The sequence below is a fragment of the Sporothrix brasiliensis genome (assembly GCF_000820605.1).
Source record: "Sporothrix brasiliensis 5110 chromosome Unknown Cont15, whole genome shotgun sequence".
NCBI lineage: Eukaryota > Fungi > Ascomycota > Sordariomycetes > Ophiostomatales > Ophiostomataceae > Sporothrix > Sporothrix brasiliensis.
In genome coordinates this window covers 861296-880993 of record NW_024467134.1, presented here as the reverse complement: position 1 = coordinate 880993, position 19698 = coordinate 861296, and the positions used below count along the sequence as shown (strand labels likewise).

Here is a 19698-nt window from a genome sequence, read left to right as displayed (position 1 = left end):
GGCTGAGAGGTAGCTGGGACAAAGTGGGAGGAAGAAAAGGGGAAGCGAGGAGACGACGTGACGAGAATGACGTGACGAGGACGAGGAAGTCCGACGGTCGGAGAGCAGATGTACGCTCCTCGCCGCTAAGCTGAAGTCAACAGCGCCGCTAGACGACGGCAGTGCAGCCGAGTCGGCCAATTGTATATGTCGATGGTAATCGTTTAACCAGAGGAGGTGGAAATAGAAATAGAAATAGAAATAAAATAAAAAATGCAGAGAAACCAAAATGCACATACTCTAATGCTGTCGCTGCTTATGTACAGTCCCATCCAACCGCCGCCGACTACGAATTCTTCGTCACCAGATCCGCAAAGTCGGCATTCTGGCCCACCGAAAAGTCGTGCTCCCAGTTGTTCGTCACGTCGTGGATCGTCAGGCTCGATCCCGCGCTCGACGGGTTCGCCGGCCGCGTGGCCGAATACGCAAACGCCAGGTGGTTCGTGCCCGTCGCATACACCCAGCTCTTGCTGCCCATCGAGTTCGTGTAGTACGTGCACCCCGTGCACTTGGCCGTGTACTGCCAGTGCGTGCCGTTGACGTGCGTGCCCGCCTTCAGCTCCGTGTACTGCGCGCCCGTCCACACGCCCGGCACGGCCGTGTGGTCGCTCGCGCGGCGGGACGACAGCACGACCGCGTTGCCGCTGGACCAGGCCACGGCCAGCGGGTCGCCAATCATGCGGCCGCCCCAGGCAAACCCGATCCAGCCGGCGTCGATGGGCGCGACGACCTGCAGGACGGCGTCGTACGCCGTCAGACTCGTGACTTGCGTCGGCACGGCGACGCGAAACACGAGCGTGTGGCCGATCTTGTACTGCATGGCGTACTCGGCAAACGTGAGACCGGTCTGCGGGTCGTGGTAGGCCGTCGTGCCGGCAGCAGAGGCGTCTGGGAACAGCGTAAGCATACGGAGCGCCTCGTGTCTGTTGCATGACTACATACCACACAGCAATGCGGCCACGCATGCCGCGACGCCCCAGAAGCGCAACTTCATCTTGTCGGTACAGACAAGATGGGACGAGAGTTGGAGACGATGGACGGAGGGGAGGGAAAGGATACAGGGTGACAAGGTGACAAGGAGACAAGGAGACAACCACAGGGAAACAACCACAAGGAAGACGAAAGGTTGAATGGACTCGTCCTATGCTCAAAACCTGAATGAAAATGGTTAAAGACGTGGATTGAGTGCGGGTAAAGACAATTCAATGACACTAATGTGGGAAGACAACGTTGAGCCAAGTCGGCCTAGTGAACCCAGCCAGGGGAGGAAGAAGACCATTCAACAGTGCAGCGCCAACTACTGGAGGACGCCCTTTTATTCTTTATTCATCTCGGTTTATTAGCTTGGCGGTCCGGGGAGACGACGGCCAATCCCACGAACCAGGAGAGGAAGGACAGAACACAACGGACGGCCCAGGCAACGTGATCCCGGACACGGATCGACGCGAGAGGCGACGATGGAGGGGACGAATAAGGATACGATTGGACTTGAGGCCTCGCCAGCGTTGCTCCTACGCGGACATCCACGGACTACCCATTGTACACTTCACGAATAGGAACGGGCGGCTCTCCGCCCCGCCACATACCGGGTTGGCTGATGAAAGGTAAGAGCATATGTCGTGAGGGTGTGATTCAACAAATTGGTAGACTAGGTGGAAGATGCGGACAAAACATGGGGAGAGGAAAGACTGCGCCGCTGGAGACGTCCCATGTGACAAAACACGACAGACTCCGGCGGTGGTGTGGAGATGTAGAAGAAATAGAGAGGAACAAATAGATGAACGGGCAGAGGACGAGAACCGACTGCGAGCCGAAAGAAAGGGCTACGTAAGGAGACAAATTACAGGTATAGATGTCCCCACACGCGTCGACGCATCGAGCCGGACCAAAGTCACGATGTCTGAACCCGCGGGCACAGAAGAGGCAACATACAAAAAAAGGAAGAGAAGAATGAGAAGAATCTTGGCTTTCATTGCCAAGAGGAAGCAGCCTTGGTGTGAACAAGACGTAAAAAGAGGAATTCTAGGAGAGACCGCAAAGGTGTCCTTCCCCGGCGACTTCCAAATATAATCATGGAGCCATTGCTCCGTCTGCAAATGGACGTGAAGCGGACAATGAATAGCATATAACGGATTGGGAAGTAATCTGTGTCTTCGCTTCGAGAATGGGTGGCGATGGTGGTGCCGCCTTTAACCGTGTAAATTGATTGGCGGGCGGGAAAAAGGAGGTTTTGGCAAGACGGAAACAACGAGGCGAGAGGAAGACCAGCAAGCTGCCAGTCAATACGACAGGATATAATTAGTGAGAGTACGATATGAATAAGAACATATGCAACCGTAGTACGATGTGAATAAGACATGCAGCTGTGGAACATAGAACGAGAGTTTACGAATCCCATCTTTCGCAAGTTATCTCCCATTTATTTATTTATAAAAAGGAAAACTATTTTTGACTTTGGGAGCGTAATAATTCAAAAATGAAAAATAATAATAATCAAGATTACAAAATAATGATTCATCATACACAAGAACATACGTAGATAAGTTATATTTAACTAGAAATCTGGCGTCCATGCACAAGGATGACCAGACGTGCTGTTAACATGGGCTACAAATGAAAAGGAAATTCGACAACATACGCACAATCGATGTCGCCAACAGAACGATCTCGCCGAGAATCAAACCCATTACACCCGCGAGCCAGATCCGGCTTTCCAGACTCTCCGCTCATGCTTTCATCGCCATCTCGCCCATGGGCAGCGCCTTGAGCCAGCCGTCGACGTCCTCGGGCGCCTGCTGCTTCTTCGTGCAGGCGTTGTAGACGTCGGGCGACAGCGCGTGCAGGCCGGCGGCGGAGCAGTCCTTGTTGAGGTTGCAGTTGTGGTCCATGGCCAGCTGCAGCGACTTGTCCTTCCAGCCAAAGACGTAGTCGCCGTGCGCGGCCGCGCCGCCAATGTTCATCGAGTAGATGAAGGGGTTCGAGCCGTCCGCGGGCCAGATGCTCTTGTCCATGAAGCTCGACGTGTTCCACATGAGCTCGTACATGATCTGCGGCAGCTTGGTCGGGTGCGAGCTGGGGCAGGCGCCGCCGCCCGACGCGCCGGCGCCGCTGTAGGCGACGTGGCTCTGGTGGTCGGGCGAGTCGAGGTTCTTGCCGTCCCAGCACGTCGGGAAGATGATGGTCTGCCGCACCATCTTGCACGACTGGTCCGTGGGCACGTCCACCGTGTCCGCGCCCGTGCAGGGCGCGCCGCCCGTGAACTGGTTGTCGTTGGTTGACTTCCAGCAGCGGTGGCAGATGTTGCCCTTGTTGACCTTGCTCGTGTCCGTGTTGGACGCCTTGCCCGCAATCATGCGGAACCCGGGCTTGAACGCCGTCACCTTGCCCGACGGAATGTAGTACACGTCCAGCCCGCCCTTGTTGACGAGCTGCCCCTGCGGCCCCCCGTTGCCCACCTGCGGCACCCGCCGGAACGTGCCGTTCTTGGCCTTGAAGAAGAGCACCGCCGTCCAGTAGTTGGACAGGTCCTCCTTGAAGTTGCACGACGTGCACGTCGACAGGCCCGGCAGATCGTGGCTGGCCGGGTCCATGGTGACGTTGAACGAGTTGCCGCCGACAATCTGGTGCAGGTGCGGCGTGTAGATCTCGCCGGGGTTGACAATGGGGTCGGTGCGCTCGACGACGAGCTGCGAGCAGGCGAACCGCAGCATGTTCTGGGCGGCGGCCGACTGGGCCAGCAGGCCGACGACGGCAGTGATGGCAGCCGACTTCATGATGGCGGATGGAGGCGGGGGTGTGATAAGGACAGACAAAACGACAGTAAAGAATAAAGATAATACCGGAGTGTCGACAAAATGACGCTGGCGGACAACGGACGAGGTTGGAGAGACGAGGGTCAACAGAACAACGAGAGAAGGGAAGCCAAAAAGACCAAAGCAGGGAAGTGCGGGATTCTTCTTGTTATACGTCTACATATACTGGTTTCCCTGTACAGTAGACTGCTTGTTCGTCTGGTCTTTCACAGCTATACTGGTGTCACGTATTGCCACATCTCATTTATTCTTGTTTTCGGAAAGAGACGCACATCTTGGACACGCTCTCACTCCTACTAACTGCCGGCATGCGCAAATATAGCAGAAGGCAACGGTCACTGCTCTCCCTGCCACGACGTAGTCAAACTGCCGAAACCCCGGCCAGAGTCTGAGGTCCACTTACTGCTGTTCCCATTGGCTCACTGTCGGGCGGGCACAAAACAAGCAAAGGATTGGGTGCGTAGACGAAGGCAAGGAGAAAGGGAAGAAGGGCGGAAACAAAATAGATGAAAGAGGCCTGGCCACAAGGAACACGCATGGTGGCCATGTCCGTGGTGGTGCCAGACAGGCGAGAGCATCGTGGACGGTGCATAGTAAACATGGCCGTTTCTGGTATCAACGATTTGGATCTGCCTATCATCTGCCTTCCCCGTGGAGAGAGAGAGGGAGGACTGTTTACTTTAGCCACACCGGCAAAAACGAGGGACGTATGTCCACCAATGGTGGCGACCCCCAATTCCCCCATTCATCCCCATAATCTAAACAATCTATATTGACCGCTCGTCCAAACAAGGCCAAGGGAAAATAAAAAGCGTGAAGACAGGACAAGTGGGTGAAATAAGGCACAGTCACGAGAGTTATTTTGTGTCGAGAGCGGCACTCGGAGTCGTCATGGCAGACGGTGCTGGTAAATTTCAGAGACGAATACTTCATTCTTGTCTAGCTGAACTGCACGTATACAAAATGTGAGACACATGAATGGCAGAAACAATACGAAATCTCAGCATCGGCGGTGACGATGATATGGGACGCCACAGAGCGTCATTGACGTATTCGAAGAGATACAGTCGCAAACACGGCTCTACGTCAACTTTCAACAAAATAGCACCATGTGATGTTCCATCGTCTTGCCGTGGGTCAGACGTATTTTTGGAAGCAAGCACGGGCAGGGAAAGGAAAGGAACAAATGGACAAAAATCGCGCGGGATATGCACGACAAAAGTCCCGAGTCCGCAGAGAGTCCATGGAGACCCCATTGCGTGTGATACGGGGAAAAGGATCCGGGGATGCCATGCATGCCATGCACAGCAAACAACCAGGCCTTGGCAGAGGCACATGGTGATCCGAGTGACATTGCCCGCGCTGGAGCACTGCCGAGCCGAGTTTTGGTCTGTCGAGGGCTGGTCGAGCCGCCGGCTTGTTTTTCCACGAATGTGTGTCGGCTATCAGATTGCTGCTATAGTGCTTTCCATACATTTATTTGCTGCTTTTGTTCTTGTCTCGTACCCACAAATACAAACGTTGACGAAGCACCTGAGCCAAAGGCCAGCATGCAGTTGGCGAAAAAAAGGCCCGGTCTGGCCCCTTAATTTGCCGGGATAAACAGTACGAAAAATAAAATAAAAAAGCGAGGTCGACCAAGAGACGAGAGGTCATAATGGAAACCCGGTCGCGTCGTTGCTGCAAGAAAGGGGGGAAACGAGAACTCATACAAGAGAAAAAAAGGACGACATGCAAAAGTTGACAAAGGCGGGCGGAAACACAGTCGTAACAGAATGCCGATGTCGAGTAGATCCCGGGAATGCCAGCTGAATGAGCCAAGGGTAGAGACAGACGGACGCCCGGCAGTGTCTAGACGTGGCCATTTCCCCAGACTTAGATGCAAGAGTTGAGCAGATCAGAAACGTTTCTCTCCGGGTGCCGGAAGATGACGGCCCAAGTGGGTGTCATGTCCGGGGCCGTATTATCTGCACACGTGGCTAGCTGTAGTATCATCGGCATATCATCGGCATCATCGGCATATCCATGGTTTCGCTCCAGAGTGATAGGAATACCCTAAGCTAGGGCCGCCATCCGTCTCACCGTTACCCCACTGCGTAATCCAATCCGAAGAGCTTTGTCCTCGAGTCGTCCGGTTTCCCGGCCACATCCTGTTTTCATCTTGTGCATGTGTCCAACATGTAGTCAAGTCACCTTCTGGGCCAGTCGGCAGTTTCAAAAGTCTTTTGTTCTTTTTCAGTATCACTGTATCTATGACAGGTATATACAGTATGGCCTGCCCTGCCAATGCCTCCTTGCCGCTGTAGAGTCGTCCGTGGTCCGGTCGTCCAGTCATCCGTGGTCGCAGCCTTGATGTCGGTACGTCTCAGTCGTTGGCCGTCGGTCGGTTGTGACGCAATCCTCGTTCCTTTATACCTCCTCCGCCGCCTCGTCCTCGGGACTCCGCGCCTGTATTCTGTTAGCTGTTGCGACTATGCCACCAGCCAGGAACGGTACCTACCCGCAAGGCACCGGAGCCGCCCAGCTCCCGCTCCAGACCACCCTCAAACGTCCGCGGCACCGTCACGCGGTCCGGGTACGTCTCTTTCACGGTGTAGACCACGGCCAGGAACACGGCGAGAAACGCGCCAATCTGTGCCAGGCCCTTGCCCGTCGTCGTCCACGTGTACTCGTAGGGCGTGAACATGCCCAGCTGGTCGTAGTCCTCGTGCACCGGCTCGTTGTAGTTGCGGCGCTCCTGCTTGTCCCACCAGTCGCCGTGCGGGTCGCGGAACTGCCGCTTGACGGGCGCCGGCTGCACGAAACCGCCGTTCATCAGCGGGTCCTCGGCCTCGGTCAGGCGCGGCGGCTCCGGGTACTTTTCATCGATGACGCGGCGGCCGTTGATGGATTCGGGAATAAAGGTGCGCTGCTGCACAGCGGGAAGAAGTGTGCGCCGTGCGGCCGCGAGGGCGGCCCTGCGCAGGGGCGTGGCCGGAACAATTCGACGGGGCAGCATCTGGTGAGCAAATATCGCAAATATCGAAAAGATGGTTAGCAGAGTCGGCCTTGGTCCGTCGTGCCGCTTCGGTGGCAACCAATTGCGTAATCCAGTATCGCCTCGAACAGTACACACCTCGTCCGAATGCTGGGGATCGAACTGGCTGGTCGTTGGTGTGTGAAGCTCTACAGACGTAGCAAAGCCGTGATGCTCGTTTTCGGCTCAAGGTCATCGACTCTTCCAGTGCAGTGTTTGGACGGCTCTGATGGTCCGTGCGCTACGAACTTGCTGCCTGAGAAATACGGCGTGACTGTAGGTGGCTTACATAAGAATCGCGCCCAATCAGCGTGTCGCCTCACGCTTCAGGCGTCAGGACAGCTCGTCGCCCCTCACACGTCCAGCCCCAACGCGCCTCCCCACAGCAGCAAATTTACGTGTAGCCCCTAGCTGGTCCCCCTCTGAATGCTCTGAGTGCAAATAATTTAGCGGCCAAGGGCTGTATTTTCGCAGCAACGACGCACCTGGCCGAAAGTCACCACCTGCATCTCGTGCCGTTTTGGCGTTTTTTGAGCTTCGGATTTTTTTTTGCAGACGCACCTCGATTTGTACACGTTTTCGCGCGGTGCCATCGCCACAACGTCGCTGCAACGCTCTGGCTTCGACACAAGACTCCATGGCACCGTAGCTTTCCTGAGACGCCATTTTTTCTGCCATCGATGCCCCTTTGGCCGAGATCGCGGACCCTCGCCCCGGCTCGGCCCCTTTCCAGACGATGAAGGAGACCGCGTCGCCGGGCCCGACAGCAACGCTCCCCGACCGTCCGATCCTCAAATTCGACGACAGCGACGACAGCCCACTTGACGACCTGAGCTCGACACCATCGGACGGCGAGGAGTCGTTGTCGGGCGCCCCGGAAACGCCGGCACCTGCGAAGAGTGCCCGGTCTCCCCAAACCAATGGACAACATGACGGCAGCAACGGGACATCCGCATCGCCCCTGACCAACGGCCACGGCAACGACAACGGGCCGGCCAAGGCCTCTGAGGATGCCGACGACACGCCCGAGGCCAACGGCGATGAACGCCCCGCCAAACGCCAGCGGACACGCGCCTCCACGCCGCCCCCGCCACCAACGGCGGACGCAAGCCAAAGCCCATCTCGCCGCCATGGAAGAAGATTGGGGCCGAGGGCGTGACCTCCTTTAAGGAGGGCGGCCGCCGCAAGTCGGGCCGCATCAACACGGTGCCGCTGGAGCTGCAGTCCGGTGACAAGCGTATCACGCGCCGTGCCGTGCAGTCCCACCAAACAAGCCCTCCAGCCAGACGAGCCGCATCGTCTTCCGCCAACGGACACGCGACAAGACACGCTGCGTCCTCGTCCTCCCAGAATTCTGCATCGCCTTCGGGGACTGCGGCAGCATCTCGACGCCCCTCTACTACGACACGTGCCTCCGCCGCCGCTTCCGCACGATCACACCCATCACAACAAACACCGTCCTCCGCCCCGTCTCGACCGCCGTCCTCCCGCCGCGCTGCTGAGCCCCGAACGTCCTCCCGGAGCGCACGACGCTCTTCTCCCACGCCGAATGCACGGCGTGCACCGGCCGCCGCCGGCACACGCACACAGCCCTCGCGGTCGAGCCGACAGGCCCGGCCACAGCGCGACGCCGCGGCCCTCGAGATGCCCACACGCACGACGCCCCGCATCCGTCTCCGAACACGGACCCTCACCATCCCCATTGTGCACCCCGACCAGACCAAGATGCGGCCGCGTCTTGCGCCGACCCTTCCTGAATACTTTGCCACAGCGGACGCCATCCCCGTCGAAGACGGCGGCCAGTTCGCCTCCGAAGACGATCCCCGCATGACCGACGAGATGGCCGCCAGCGAGGCGGCCATCATTGCGCGCATCGAGCGCGAGACGGAAGCGGGCGGCATCCTCACGGAGCCGCGCTGCGTCGCGTTTGAGCCCGAGGCTGCCGAGGAGCCGCCGCGCCAGTGGGCGCACAACGACCACATGGTCAAGGCCGTCGCCAACTTCCGCCGTCTCCTGAGCCTCGAGCAGCAGCGCCACCGTGCGGTGGCCAAGCGCCTCGCGGAGGCCTGCCGCGACGAGTGGGTGCGGCGGCAGCCCAAGTCGGCCGAGCAGATCGAGGCAGAGGCGCGGGCCATGTGGCTGGGGCGGTACCGCATTGTCATGAAGGCCCTGTTTGGCACGTGGGAGAATGTCCGCCTCGAGATCAACCGGCGCCGCGTGCGCGAGTGGGAGGCCGAGGAGCAGCGGCGCGTCAAGGCGGCGCTGCAAGAGGCCGTCGCCCTGTCCGAGCAGAAGCTGCAGGCGCGGCGCACCCAGCACGACTCGGAGGCCCTGTCCGACGACGACGATATGCTGGACGACGACCTTGACGCCCTCGGATCGCTCTCTGAACTGGGCGACGCGGACGGCTCTGCCTCTGGCTCCGACGACGAGGATGACGAAGACGAAGACGATGAGAGCAATATGTCGTCATCGGACGACGACGAGGGTGACGAGGACCAAAAACCCGGAGCAGACGCGAAAGGAAAGGACGACGCAAATGTCTCCGACGAGGGCCTCACACAGGAACAGTTGCGACAAAAGTACGCCAATCTGCCCGACCTCGACGCATCCGACGAACCGGCAAAAGTCGACGCCGGCACCGCCCATGCTTCCATACACGACGACGAAACCAGCGACGAGTCTGTTGACATGGACGACGATCTTGGCTCCTCCGAGATGGACAGCGACGACGACGACGACGACGACGGCGGCGATGAGAGCGACGGCGCCAGCGGTTCCGACGGTGACAACGAGACCGAGTCCGATGAGGACGAGCAGGCAGGTGGGCTGTTGGGCATGCTGTTTGGCAAGTCGGAGCTGCAGAAGCTCAAGGCCGAGCCGACGACCGTCAAAGAAGAGGAGGTCGACGTGCCTCGGATGCCAGAAGCGCCGGAGCGCAAAGACGACGACACCACTGCGACTCTCACCAACGGCGACACACATGCCACAGAGGACACCCATCCTGTTGTTGCCCCGCTGTACGAGGCCGTTGACGAGTTTGCCGACGACGACGACGACGATGTCGCCATGGTGGACATGCCGTCGTCGGACGACGAAGCGCCGGCGGTCGCCAGCAAGGTAGACTCTGAAACGGTGGACACTGTAGAGCCTGCGGTGTCTGAACCTGTACCTGTACCTGCACCTGAACCTGCACCTGCACCTGCACCCGCACCGGCCGATACGGAACCTGCCGCCGCCGCCAGCCCCGAGACTGACGCCGTGACAACGGCTGTCAGCTTCGAGCGCAGCCAATCGCCACGTACGCTCGACACGAAGCCGTCGGATCTTGACACGCCCATGTCCACAGATGCCGACGCGGTCGCGGACGCGACGGTGGACGCAGAAGCTAGCAAAACGCCCGAGGAGGATGTTGTCAAGGATGCTGTCGAGGATATGGACATGGACATGGCCGATGCCGACTCCGACGCCGACGCCGACGCCGACGCGCCCCCTTTGAATAGCAAAGAATCAGCCGTCAGCCGAAGCGTGTCCCTCGCACCGACGGCCTCTGGCGCGGCACCCAAGACCGAAATCCCTTTCCTTTTGCGCGGCAACCTGCGCGAATACCAGCACTACGGCCTCGACTGGCTCGCCGGCCTCTACGCCAACCGCACCAACGGCATCCTCGCCGACGAAATGGGCCTCGGCAAGACGATCCAGACCATTGCGTTGCTCGCCCACCTGGCCTGCCACCACGAAGTGTGGGGCCCGCACCTCGTGATTGTCCCCACGAGTGTCATCCTCAACTGGGAGATGGAGTTCAAAAAGTGGTGCCCGGCCTTCAAGATCCTCACGTACTACGGCTCGCAAGACGAACGCAAGCGCAAGCGCATCGGCTGGAACAACAACGACATCTGGAACGTGTGCATCACGTCGTACCAAATCGTCGTGCAGGACCAGCAGGTCTTCAAGCGCCGTCGCTGGCACTACATGATCCTGGACGAAGCCCACAACATCAAGAACTTCAAGTCGCAGCGCTGGCAGTCTCTGCTGGGATTCAACACGCAGGCGCGCCTCCTGCTCACGGGCACGCCTCTCCAGAACAACCTGACGGAGCTCTGGTCGCTGCTCTTCTTCTTGATGCCGCCCGAGAACGGCATGGGCGGCTTCGCCGATCTGTCCGAGTTCCACGACTGGTTCCACAAGCCCGAGTCGCAGATTCTCGAGAGCGGCCGCGAAGAAATGGACGAGGAAGCACGCGCCATCATCGCCAAGCTGCACAAGGTGCTGCGGCCCTATCTGCTGCGGCGTCTCAAGGCGGACGTCGAGAAGCAAATGCCGGCCAAGTACGAGCACGTCGAGCTGTGCCGCCTGTCCAAGCGCCAGCGCGAGCTGTACGACGGGTTCCTGGCCCGCAGCGACACGCGCGCCTCCCTCGCCTCGGGCAACTACCTGTCCATTATCAACTGTCTGATGCAGCTGCGCAAGGTGTGCAACCACCCCGACCTGTTTGTCGACCGGCCCATCATGACGTCCTTCCGCATGCAGCGCTCGATCCCTGCCTCCTACGAGACGACCACGGAGCAGGTGGTGCGCCGCGCGTATGTGCCGCCCCGCGACACCGCCCAGCACCTGCTGGCACGGGTCAGCCTGCAGTTTCTCAACCTGGTGCCGACGCTGCACGAGACCAGCCTCTCGGGCGGCACGGCCGCCCGCATCCACCAGCTGGCCGCGAACCGCGTGCTGGCGGACCTCAAGGAGGCCCAGCGCGCACGCCTGCCGCAGCCGTACCCAGCCCTCGACGGCGCGACCGTGCAGTCGAACCTTGCCTACCTCGAAAACGCCGTCCGCTGGCGCCGCTACGAGGAGCTGCAGCACGGGGCCTACGTCAACGCGCTCCGGCGCCAGCAGCGGCCCGTGTATGGCCAGTCTCTCCTGGACATGCTGACGCTCGACGTGCAGAGCCGGCCCTTCCGGCCGCGCCCGCGCGTCCCGGCACAGATCATGGCGTGGTTCGAAAACGACTCGTTCCTGCTCCACAATCTGGTGCAGCCGCTCGAGCGCCGGTCCTCCGCCATGGAGATGCTCATCACCAAGTTTGCCTGCGTCACGCCGGCCGTCGTCACCTGCGACATGAACGGCGTGCTCCTCGGGCGCCGCGGCGCCGCGGCCTTTGCCGAGCACGACCTCGTGCTCTCGGCGCCCGTCAAGCGCCTGCCGTTCATGGAGCGCCAGCCGCCGCGGGACCCCTGGCACGAGGCCCGCATGCGCCTGACGATCCAGTTCCCGGACAAGCGGCTCCTGCAGTACGACTGCGGCAAGCTGCAGGCGCTCGACCGGCTGCTGCGGCGCCTGCAGGCCGGCGGCCACCGCGCGCTCATCTTTACGCAGATGACCAAGGTGCTCGACATTCTGGAGCAGTTCCTCAACATCCACGGCCACAAGTACCTGCGGCTGGACGGCGCCACGCGCATCGAGCAGCGCCAGATCCTGACGGACCGCTTCAACCACGACAACCGCATCCTGTGCTTTATCTTGTCGACGCGCTCGGGCGGCCTGGGCATCAACCTGACGGGCGCCGACACCGTCATCTTTTACGACCAGGACTGGAACCCGGCCATGGACAAGCAGTGCCAGGACCGCTGCCACCGCATCGGCCAGACGCGCGACGTGCACATCTACCGGCTCATCAGCGAGCACACGATCGAGGCCAACATTTTGCGCAAGGCCTCCCAGAAACAGATGCTCGACGACGTCGTCATCCAAGAGGGCGAGTTCACCACCGACTACTTCAACAAGATGTCCGTCAAGGACATGGCCGGCGACGTGGTGGAGCACGCCCTGGAGGACGGCACGACGCTCGTGGCCCAAAACGAGACCACGGACGGCATCATCGGGCGGTTCCACGAGAGCAACGCGGCGGCCAATGCGGCCATGGACCGCGTGCTGGGCGGTGTCAACAACGACGCGAGTGCGGGTGCGGGTGCGGGTGCGGGTGTGGGTGCGGGTGCCATGCCGGGCCGCGTGCTGGAGCAGGCCGAGGACACCGAAGACGTGGCGGCCGCACGGCTGGCCGAGAAGGAGATTCTGCAAGACGACGCCGACTTCTCCGAGAAACCAGCCGGCGCGGCCGGCGCGGCCGGCGCAGGCACAGCGACCGCGACCGCGACCGCTGGTACGCCCGTGCCTACGTCGGGCATCTCCAGCGCCCGCCAGGCGACACCCGCGGGTCTCGGTCTCGGCGGCCCGCTGTTCGATCCCATCACGGGTGCCAAGATCGTGGCGCCGCCACCCGCGCCCGTCGAAAACAATGCCTGGGGCGGCGTCATGCACACCGTGGACGACTACATGCTAGGGTGGATGAGCGTGATGCTCGAGGGCACGGCGCTGGAGCTGCCCAAAGACCGCAAGAAGAGCAAGAAGAAGCGGGGCAAAGACACGCGCAAGCGGTAGACCCAAGGCACGGCGCGCACACCCGCGGTTGCCATTGCATGTACGGCACATAACATATTCTGGGGGGGTTTGGATTCTGGATTGGGTACTTTGGCGTGTGTCTTTCTATTTTCATTGTTTCATACTCGTTTTCTGTTCGATTTGATGGCATAGTCTCATGGACGTTTTGGTTGTACTTGTTTTGTTTTCTTTTTTCCTTTCTTGTACGATGGTTTAGTGGGACACCAAAACGGACGGGTGGGAAGATTGGCGTTCTCGGTTTGCAAAAACAATTCATCTCTAATTTAATTGCTTCATCCACAGTTGCACCCTTTCACACCAACGCAGCAGTTCTCTGGTGCCGTAAGCATGAAGAGTTTGTCACAACGTCAAACAAATCTAATACTTCATACCGTAGAAGAATACCCGCAACTGGTAGGAGAAGAAATGTGGCTTGGAGCCCTGTCGAAATTGTCGTCTGCCGTGCCGCACAACACAAGTCTACCGTTACATAAGGGAAAGTGTGCCATTTCATTTATTCCACAAAGGTAAGCCCTTGTACGCGACGTCACAGGACGTTATAAAGTACCATCAGTATGAACGACGTTACTCTCACGAAACAACATCCACCATCTTTTGGGTCTGGATGGTACTCAGATCTGCTGACCAACGACGATGAATGCGCGGGTGCGTGCGTGAGAACAGCATCTTACTGGCCGTTTTGTAAGTGAGAGTGTCGAGTAATTTTGGACCTACGTCGTTGACTTCTTGTGAAGATCGTGGCTAGATGTGGCAGGCTCGCAACAATCTCGATCCGAAGAAAACCCAAAGAACACGAGCCCTTTTCGGTTCCGGAGACGATCCCGACCGTGCCTTGGGGTTGGCATAACGTTGTGTGTAAGACAAGGCAGGGTCTTTCAGACACTCTTCCCGGCCGTCCTGTCCATCTTGCACTCTGTATTGTCCAGGCTGTGAGCTTTTTTCTCCAGTATGGCATCTGTAGTCAGTAGTCTGCGGTATGCAACCACAGGCTTACACGCTGAGTGGTTTCTTTCGTATCCACCATCTCATCGTCCAATTCTCACCACTTGGCCTGGTTTTGGTGTATCTTTGCGTTGTGGTTTACTTCGTAGTTCCCACTGACTTTCTCGTCTCTTGTCGTATTTACGGGTTGACGTGTTGTCGTCACGGCCTAAGATTGTCCAAGGTGGGTGGATATGCGCTGTGGATCGCCGCTTTATGCATGTCTCTCCCGCACAAACCTAAAAACAAAGGTGAAGGCCTGTCATCGTGTGAAATACGAGAACGCCCAGCCCAGCTGAAGCTGAAAACCGAAAAAAAAGAAAAAAGAAAAAAAAAACTTCTTCTGCCGAGAAAGAGAAGAGCCGCGGAGCCCAGAGAGCCTTACGACGCATTGTGGAAATGGACATTTCACGTCCGACCCTGTTTACTTTCTTTTATCTTTGGTCTATTCACTGGTTGTGATTACGATGACAATGTCAGCTTCTTCATAACCAGGTCATGTCTCTTGCTTTAAGGCATAATCCCTGCTACGCGTCTCACTTGCACCGGTATCTAGATTTGCGAGGTTTCTTTCTGCTACTGGTTTGTCAGCGTCTCTTTTCTGACTCCAAGCCGAATGGCTGTCAGACCTAATAGCTCGTCCTTTTATATCTAACCACTGGAAGGGCTACCAAACACTCTAGTAGACCGACATCTTGTTTCTTTTACCTCTTTTTTGTTCTATTTCCTGGCCTCTTTTTCTTGTCTCTATTTTTTACGCTGCTTGTGTGCTAGACACCTCCGAGTTTCTCGTATCGACGCAGCGACTTCTTCTGCAGGCTGTGGCTGCAGCAGAGCTGTTCCTGGCGTTCCGGCCAGTCAGCACGCAGAAACAACCCATAGCATCACACCCGCCACTCAGTAGCTGCAGAAAAACCACCAAGGGTGCAGTAGCTTTCCTCGTAATGGAGAATTGTGCCAAAAAAAAAAAAAAGGCAAGAAAGAGGCCGGGCAATTGCAGCCCACACTGCGCATGTCACTGGGGGTGGAGAGCAGAAATAGAAAATCAGAAATGTAGTGGCAAAAATCGCCGATTCCATGCATCTCAGCTTATGGCGTTCTGGGTTGACGGGTAGAAAACGCTGGAGAGCTTGTACGGATGTCTGCCAGTACTTTGTCCCGTTGTCGCCTCCCATACCAGTCGTATTGATGACCTTTTGTGGAGTAATAAGGCGTACTTTTGTGCACACGGCAACGTGGCCGACAAGCGTTGATTGACAGATGTCATTGCCACGACACTTTAGTACTGGGTACGTCGTCCTAAGTACACTGACACAGAGTACTGCAGTCGTTCGTTGGAACATGCTCTTGTGAGAATCGCTCGGGAGAGCGTGCTCCATAACGCAACTGAATAAAAAAGGAAAAATGAGAACAAATCACTTCCTATCCACGCCCAACGATCATAACGCACGGCCATGAGAGACACCATTACCTCCACAATAAACAGTCGTACTGCCAGTGAACGTCCCCGTTTCGGCATTGGCCAGCTCCTCAACGTCGGTTGGCGAGACGACAGGACGAGACGACGGGATGAAATAGGTCCTATGTCTTTTCTCCATCTCTGTCAGTTTGCGTAGTTGTGAGTGTGGACTGCCCAGGCGGTGATCGATACGAGTTTGTCTCCACTTCCGTGCTTCTCGTCTCTCTTCCCACAGACGGAAGGGCGGCGATCGAGAAGACAAGGCGAATAAGAAAACAAAAGGGCTGGTGGCTGGCCCACACTTTACGCTGGAACCTGGCCGTTGGGAGCTGGCCATTACGGAGCACTGGATCTATGACCAACCTCACGCAACCCACAAACGTCTGACTAGGATGTTCACGTACCAGACCAGGTTGTTTACCGGACGAGCGTTGAGAGGTGCCAGTCGGTTGATCAGACTCGTCGGGCAACGGCAGACTGGCATTGGAAGTAGTTGGAGGTGGGGGTTGGATGATGTGCTGTCAACGGGTGCCGGTTAACAGAAAAGGTACCTCTTCGACGGTGGTTGATCCTTTCACCACACCGGATGTCCTCTGCCCAGTCTAAGGTCTTGTTTACTTGTTTCTGACCGCCGTCACTGCCCACCGAGAGCACTTCTCATCCATATGTACTCAACACTCTTACGTAACCCATCTAGTCCATCGACACCATCGCCGTTACGACACGAGCACTTCCGTCGTCTTGTTCCTTTTGCCAACTTCTGAATGTCCAAAAAGATGATACGCCTATGCACCGGAGGAGCTGTTCTTGGTGGCGACGATAGAACGAGGTCAGGTCTTCGGAGGACTTTTCATGTAGAGAGAAACCAGTTTACATTTCAGCCCAAAATCAAACTCACCGAAATACAGCCTTTACGAGGCCAGGTGAACACGATACAAGGCGAGCTGAGCTTCTGTTCTCAATACATACGAACATACGAGCATACGAGCATACGAGCATACTGAAAGAGTGGGACACATCAACGCTTGTTGGTGACAACCTTTGGATTGCGTGAAAGTGGAGAGACGTGGATGCACCGATGTCGTTTGACCTTGGTTGATGTCTTTTTTTTTTCTCTCTTTTTTCTTTTTTTTTCCTGTAGTAGCCTCCTCTTTCGAATACGACATGCAGACATCGGCCGTATCCAATTGGCATCGACTCTACGGCTTCCAACCCAGTCTTCTGCACCTTCGTGCACGTCCTTTCTAGCCTCACCGTCCAGCCTCCGTCTCCATCTTCTGGCCTCCGCCATACCTTGCTCTGTGTCTTTTTTTAGATGCAAACCAGTTAACACCAGTTGTCTCTCGCTATGGCCAGTCTTACGATTCATACTCCAGTCATCTTTGATGCCTCCTGACGTATAAGAGTTCCGTGCGTTCCGGCCTCTCGATCTCTTCCTGTCCTCGTCTTCTCTCCATCCCCATGACCATTCGTTCATCTTCCTCCTTTCCCTTCTGACGTGACTGGGAAGAGGAATTCCCCCATCCTCATCTTCCTACGTCTATCCTCCGTTCTCCAAGACACTCGTTTCGTCCTTCGTTCGCCTACCTTTACTATTCATAACCTCTTTATACCTCTTTCTACTTCTCTGACAGCACTCAGCATGCGTTGGTCCGCCATCCTCGCGGTCAGCTCGGCCGCTTTCGGCGCGGTTGCCGTCGCCGGCCCAGCCAACCAGGAGTACAGCAACTACTACGGCGAGCAAGAGAAGCGCGGTGCCGAACATCACCATCCCCATCCGCCCAGCAGCAGTTCAGTGTGGTCTGCTCCTGCCTCGTCGTCGTCTTCGGCCTGGTCCGCACCTGCCTCGTCTTCGTCCCCTGCGTTGTCCGCTCCTTCCTCTTCCTCTTCTGTGTCGTCGGCCCCTGCTTCTTCCTCTGCAGCTTCGTCCTCCGCAGCTTCTTCCTCAGCGCCGGCCAGCAGTGCCAGCGTGTCGAGCATCTCCAGCGCGGCCAGCATCTCCAGCGCGGCCAGCAGTGTCTCGAGCGTGGTCTCCAGCAGCTCTGCCAGCTCTGTCAGCTCCGCGTCGTCGGCTTCCGTCTCTTCGGTTTCCTCGTCGGTGAGCAGCATCATCAGCAGCATCGCCAGCAGCATCTCCAGCAGCATCTCCAGCGGCTCCTCTGCCTCCATCTCCTCTGCCCCGGCGTCCTCTTCCTCGTCGGCTTTGTCCGTCTCGGGCTCTTCGTCCGCGCCGTCGGCCAGCAGCTCCCTCTCTGGCTCGGCCTCTGCGTCGAGCTCGTCGGCGTCAGCCTCTTCAGCGTCTTCGGCCTCGTCGGTGTCATCGGCGTCCGTTTCGTCTTCCTCGTTTTCTTCCATCTCGTCGCGCTACCACAACAGCTCGTCTGTCTCCGTCAGCTCCACTCCGGCGCCCCCTCCACCGACCACAACCGTGACCAACACAGAGACCATTGAGACCACGGTCAGCTGCGACACCACGACCTACACGTCGGGCGGCCAGACATACACGGAGACGCACACCACCACGCTCACCATCCCCTGCCACCACTGCACCACCAAGACATACACGTCCGGTGGCGCGACCTACACAACTGTCATCCGCACGAGCACTGTGACGGAGAGCTGCATCACGTCGACGTATACCTCCAGCGGCCACACGTACACCACGACCATTACCCTCGGTGGTGGTGGCGGTGGCGGTGGCGGTGGCGGTGGAGGTGGTTCTTACACGACGACCACAGCCCACGGTGGTGGTGGTGGTGGTGGTGGTGGTGGTGGTAGTGGCGGCGGCGGCGGCAGCTCGCCCACAACGACCACGGCCTGCGCCTGCTTCACGTCCACCGCATGTGTCATTGTCGGCCAGACCGTCCAGGCTACGGCCGTGGCGGACTGTCTGCTGGTCGGCGTCACGGTTGTCGACGCCAACATTACCGACTCCGTGCTGGTGGACGCCACCGTCAAGGGCGGCTCTGTCCTCCGCGGCGTCCGCTTCACGGGCGGCTCCGTCAAAGACTCGTATGTCCAGCTCGCCCTTCTCCAAAACGTGACCGTCGCCGACAGCGTGTTGTATGAGGTCGGCGTGCAGGGCGCCGAGCTGGTCAATGTATCCGGTTACGACGTGTACGCCCAGGGCGCCGTGCTCAGCAACGTCACCGTGTCCGGCGTGGGCTACGTGCAGAGAGCGAGCATCGTCCACGGCGGCTCGTACGCCGACACCGATCTCAGCGGTGTGTACGTCGGCACGGGCGCCTCGTTGGGCGCCGGGGTGCAGCTGCAGGACTACACGCTGGCGGACGGCGTGGCCATCGCGGCCGACGTCCTGAAGCAGGGCCAGCGGGCGTGAACCGGCTGAGCAGCTCCTTCGTATCACGTATCCTGATGGATGGGGGGACATCTCCATCTCACCTTTCTTACTCTTCGTTGGCGATGACGGTTCTTGGCTGGAAGACCTTATCACCCCTTATTTTCCCACGCTTTCCTCATTTTTCCCTTTCTTTCTCTGTTTATTTACTTAATGTTTTCTTTTCTTTCACGACTGCATTTGAGGCGTTTCACAAATTACAAACAAAACAAAACCATCCAGCAACACGCCACGACCAAACCACGGAGTACAACAGCACAACACGCACTCCAGTGTCCATCGAGTGGCACGCAATGAAATACGATGGGTCTCGGGATATGAAATAGTACACGTCCCATGGATATACACGACACTGGCCACACTGCCGACACGACTCCTATTAGGATACGATAACGATTATGGAACTTACAATAGTTGGATTACACTCCTTTAAATAATAAAATATTACGTGTTTTGATTTCACCGCACGGCGAATTGACATTTGATTTTTTCGTAATATTTGTTAAATTTCACAATTACTTTCGGCTCTGTATAGTAAATGCAGGAGCAAACGACGTACTAGCAAACGGAATAAACA

At 57.7% G+C, this 19698-nt stretch overlaps 5 protein-coding genes across 5 annotated transcripts; 2 read left to right on the top strand and 3 right to left on the bottom strand.

Moving 5' to 3' along the window:
• Window positions 1–325: 325 nt before the first annotated feature.
• On the bottom strand, window positions 326–1033 carry SPBR_09223 (uncharacterized protein; the record flags this gene model as incomplete). The annotated part of the gene is made up of 2 exons (XM_040767349.1): window positions 326–927; window positions 982–1033. The coding sequence occupies 2 exons, from the start codon at window positions 1031–1033 to the stop codon at window positions 326–328; spliced, it is 654 nt and encodes a 217-aa protein (XP_040622050.1).
• Window positions 1034–2765: 1732 nt separating this feature from the next.
• Window positions 2766–3812, bottom strand: SPBR_06060 (uncharacterized protein; the record flags this gene model as incomplete). Its single annotated transcript, XM_040764322.1, has 1 exon — window positions 2766–3812. The coding sequence occupies one exon, from the start codon at window positions 3810–3812 to the stop codon at window positions 2766–2768; it is 1047 nt and encodes a 348-aa protein (XP_040622049.1).
• A 2448-nt stretch (window positions 3813–6260) lies between these two features.
• Window positions 6261–6849, bottom strand: SPBR_06213 (NADH dehydrogenase (ubiquinone) 1 beta subcomplex 8; the record flags this gene model as incomplete). Its single annotated transcript, XM_040764475.1, has 2 exons — window positions 6261–6299; window positions 6352–6849. 2 exons carry the CDS (start codon window positions 6847–6849, stop codon window positions 6261–6263), a joined length of 537 nt encoding a protein of 178 aa, XP_040622048.1.
• A 754-nt stretch (window positions 6850–7603) lies between these two features.
• SPBR_05472 (helicase SWR1) lies at window positions 7604–13302 on the top strand (the record flags this gene model as incomplete). The annotated part of the gene is made up of 2 exons (XM_040763736.1): window positions 7604–7766; window positions 7931–13302. The coding sequence occupies 2 exons, from the start codon at window positions 7604–7606 to the stop codon at window positions 13300–13302; spliced, it is 5535 nt and encodes a 1844-aa protein (XP_040622047.1).
• A 4103-nt stretch (window positions 13303–17405) lies between these two features.
• On the top strand, window positions 17406–19103 carry SPBR_05810 (uncharacterized protein; the record flags this gene model as incomplete). Its single annotated transcript, XM_040764073.1, has 1 exon — window positions 17406–19103. The coding sequence occupies one exon, from the start codon at window positions 17406–17408 to the stop codon at window positions 19101–19103; it is 1698 nt and encodes a 565-aa protein (XP_040622046.1).
• Window positions 19104–19698: the final 595 nt, after the last annotated feature.